Below are 4377 nucleotides of genomic sequence, written 5' to 3'. Positions count from 1 at the left end.
ATAACATACATATGTTTAACATCTCTATATGCATAAATGGGCCCCCACATGTAGTGGAAACAGGACCTACCACTTGTAAGGAAAGTGCTGAGTACAGAGTATGGGAGCCTATATGCAAAATGTGTCGGGCCTGGGTCCCACTTGCAATATTCCTGCACATTTAAAAGGAGTGCTCATGAGCAATAATAAAGAGGAAATCATTGCAGCTAAAATCAAAGGAATATTGATGCAGTGGAAAAAAGTAATCTTGGGATTACTTACCTGTAAAAATTAGCGTCATTTTATTAGCATTGGCGAGCAAGCTGGCCAAAGTTTAGATTTTCGGAGAGTCTGTGGGAAGACAGGAACATTAAGTTCTTGCTTATCAAATTGTCAACTGGTCTAACCATTTGGGAATACAATGTCAAATTCTGTTTGTTCATGCCTTCTGATCCTGCGATTTCAAAATTGGGTCTGTACTTCTAGAAGATTATGGAAATAAAAGATGCATATGAACTAAGAAAAGACTAGTTACATTATTTTCAATGACAAAAAACTGGAAGTATAATGTGTCCATTGATTGGAAAGTGGTTGAACAAATGTTGGCATATGAATGCAAAGGAATATCACCATTCTATAAGAACAGCCAAATGTGGAGAATACATATACAGATGAGAAGACTTGAAGCAGTGAAGAATAAAGTAGGGTCAAAGGAATTGTATACACAATTATTGAAACACTGAAAACAAAATCCACACTGAGAAGTAATTAAATTTTCATAAAGTATAATGGTCCCTACTAAGACTACACTATCAACATTTAAGGGGGTTTTCTTGTTTTGCGGTAATAATCAAACTATCGAAGAGGAAACTGACATATGCTATCAGTCACAACTCTATTGAGCAATTGAATTGTTTTCAGGATGCCTACTTTGTACTTTGACCAGGGATTTGTTTCAGTGTTTGTTGGGATGTGTTTTCAACTTCAGAGTGATGCTCAACTCTTCCCTCTCCCTCACCTCCCATAACTAAGTTGCTGTCCTCTTTATTTGATTTCCATAATGTTTCTCACATGTATCCCTTTCTCTCCACTCATGGCTCAAAGAACAGACAGATATCCTCATGGAAAGTGTGCTGGACAGCAGTTTGGTCAAGGAAGACTCCCTCCCTATTCATGAGGTTCAATGACTGGATGTGTTTGGACTTTTCTCAACCAGCTATGGAAGGAAAAGCCTTTAGGCTTTTGACAGAAGGAGGGAGAGTCCATTCCACCTGCTAAGGTCAGCAGCTGATGCTAGCAGCAGAGAGGAGCCAAATGAGCATATGCCTTCGGGGCCTCAGATGGCAGCGACAATGCCAGGCAATATTGCCCAGTGGCTACACAAGATGAACCAGAACCAACGCGTGACAGAGATAATGTATTTGGCAGATGCTGCATAGCATGAGGGGGGAAAAAAGCAACAGAAGAAAACAACAATAGCTTGGAACATGCCCAGAGGGAGAAGCACAAAGAAATCATCGGAAAGGAGAGGTCACCTCCTCTAGCCCAGGCAAAAGTTGTTCCTCCACACGTGTTCTAGCATGTCCACCTTTCTACATATGGTTCCTACACATACACCCATCTACATGTGTGCCCTGACCATGTGTTCTCTTCTTATCTGCCTATCTGTGTCCATTCTTCCCATTTATGGTATGAGTGCTCCTCATATATGGGGAGCATGTTTTATTACTTTTCTCTCTGTGTCATTTCACTAAATGCTGTTCTTTTGGAGTTGCAGAGGTAGCACGGTATAGCGACAAGATACCTAGCCTCAAAGTCCAAAGGACCCGGGTTCAAGTACCACCTCTGACATATACTTGGTAGTGACCCTGGGCATGTAACTTACCCTCTCAGTGCTTGAAACAAAGGGCATCTAGGTGGCACAGAGGATAGAATGCCAGGCCTGGAGTCAGAATACCTGAATTTAAATTTGGCCTCAGATACTTACTAGCTATGTGATCCTGGGCAAGTCACTTAACCCTTTCTGTCTCAGTTTCCTCATCTGTAAAATGAACCAAAGAAGGAAATAGCAAACCACTCCAGTATCTTTGCTCAAAAAGATCCTGAAAATGGGGTCACAAAGAGTTGGACATGACTGAAATGACTGAAAACAAAAACATATGCAAATAGATCCAAATTCATGTCTATCTGGTCATGTGTCTGTCTGTCTCTGCTTCTCTGTCTCTGTCTGGCTGCCTCTCTCTTTCACACCCACTTTTAGTCAGCCACAGAGAGAGACCTACACCAGGTAACAAAGCAAGACTTAGAGAGAGAATCATTTGAATTTAGAACAATCCTCGTTGTTAACGCCTACTTCTTACAACTTCTCTGACACGAGAATCTTCTCAAGTACCAACTTTCTTAGTGCTCCTTTCACATCCTTGTTCCTCAGAGTATAGATGAGGGGATTTAACAGAGGTGTGACCACAGTGTAGAAGAGGGAGACAAACTTCCCCTGGTCTTTGAACTTACTTTTGACTGGCTGGAGATACATGAAGATGATGGTCCCATAGAAGATGATTACGACCACTAGATGAGAAGAACATGTCCCAAATGCTTTATGACGTCCTGATGCAGATTTGATCCTCAATATGGCCTGGGCGATGTAGCCATAGGAGACCAGTATGAGAGAGACAGGCAATATGAGGAAGACCACACTGACTACAAAAAGCTCAGCTTCATTGAAGGTTGTGTCCACACAGGCCAGCCTAATCAACACTGGCACCTCACAGCAGATGTGGTCAAGCTGGTTATGACCACACATGGGTAGCTGTATAGTAAGAGAGCACTGGATAACAGAGATGACAAAGCCACTGAGCCATGCTGTGGCAGCCAAAGACAGGCAGAGCTGAGGATGCATGATGACTGCATAGTGGAGGGGGCGGCAGACTGCTGCATAGCGGTCATAGGCCATGACAGCCAAAATAATACACTCAGTGGATCCCAAACCCATGGACACATAGAGTTGTACCACACAGCCACTGTAGCTCATGGTCTTGTCTTTTTTTCCCATGGTGACCAATAACTGTGGGACAATGCAAGTGGTCAAGGAGAGGTCTACAAAGGACAGATTGCTAAGGAAGAAGTACATTGGGGTGTGCAGTTTGAGGTCTAAGCAGGACACTAATATGATGGTCATGTTCCCCACCAGGTTCAAGATGTAGAAGACCAAGATAACCACAAAAAGGACGGTCTCTAACTGGGGCTTGTCAGAGAAACCCAAGAGAACAAAGTCCTCTTGGGAACTGTTATTTTGTTCCATTGGCCTCCTGCTTTCAGCTTCTGTCAGGAATCAAAAGAGAGGGTATAGGGCTGATAGTCTGTGGAAAGAGATCATGGACATAAGTGCTGATGAATCTGCATTCTTTCTCAATAGGAAACCATCCTTAGCTATTGAGTGGCCTTTTGAGAAGATGCAGTAGCATTTTGGTAAATATGAAAACAAAGACCTCTAGAAGCCCAGGTCTTAGGAAAATGGAAACACAGGCTAAGCCTAACAGAGATTCCCAAATTTATTTGGCCTACCACCCCCTTTTCAAAAATAAAGCAATCAGTGTCACCCGCTAGAAATCTTTCCTTAACTTTTTAAAGTTTTTTTTTTAAAATTTGCATCACCCGAAGCTACTACTGCCCCTCCCCCATAGTTCCAGAACCCCCAGGGACTTATGGAAGAATCTCAAATAGCTAGAAGCAAGCTGTAGCAGAAAGATCATTAAAGACCCAGTCAAGAAACCTGGATTCCATCACTAATTCTTTCGTGAATTAGCTATGGATACCTTGGCACGGTATTTTGCCCTTCTTGTCCTGTTAACTCATTTATGATATGAATGGGTAAGACTAGATCAAAGACGCCTTCACACAGATAGACACAGATCCCCAACTCTCTCATTAGGCAATGAGGGAAACAAGCATCAATTAAACCTGCCACTTGACCTCACTTAGCCCAAGTACCAGATTTTCAATCAGTGGCATTGACATATATACATATACATATATATGCATATATATATTTATATGTATATGTGTGTATGTATTGATAATCATTTAAGATCAATTGAGCCCCAATAAGGACCAAAACCCTGAATTAATCTTTTCTCTCCGAGTGAACTAGAAATGCTCCTTCCTGTGTCAGCAACTGTGGGACCAGCTGGAGCTGACCAGCATTCTTCCTGTCTGTGATCACTAAGGACGGGATACCTGGGACCAGATACTCTCTTGAATAGCGGGACTTTTCTTATCTTGGTATCCTATGGACATAGGCTATGGAGGGGAAACACAGATATCCTGGCTCTATAATTTCAATTGATACTTTGACATTCTCCTATTTTATTGTATTTACAACCTATTCAACTAAGAAAC

The 4377-nt window shown here is 42.0% G+C and overlaps 1 protein-coding gene across 1 annotated transcript; it reads right to left on the bottom strand.

Moving 5' to 3' along the window:
• Positions 1–2335: 2335 nt before the first annotated feature.
• Positions 2336–3280, bottom strand: LOC114042474 (olfactory receptor 2G6-like). The gene has a single exon (XM_027861160.1). It carries the CDS (start codon positions 3278–3280, stop codon positions 2336–2338), a length of 945 nt encoding a protein of 314 aa, XP_027716961.1.
• Positions 3281–4377: the final 1097 nt, after the last annotated feature.

Source organism: Vombatus ursinus, unplaced genomic scaffold, assembly GCF_900497805.2.
Source record: "Vombatus ursinus unplaced genomic scaffold, bare-nosed wombat genome assembly UNPS02014460.1, whole genome shotgun sequence".
NCBI lineage: Eukaryota > Metazoa > Chordata > Mammalia > Diprotodontia > Vombatidae > Vombatus > Vombatus ursinus.
This window is presented reverse-complemented; position numbering and strand designations above follow the sequence as displayed.

What these genes read in the sequence shown, in the direction of transcription:
- LOC114042474 (XM_027861160.1), bottom strand. Translation starts at nt 3,280, where the DNA reads ATGGAACAAAATAACAGTTCCCAAGAGGACTTTGTTCTCTTGGGTTTC.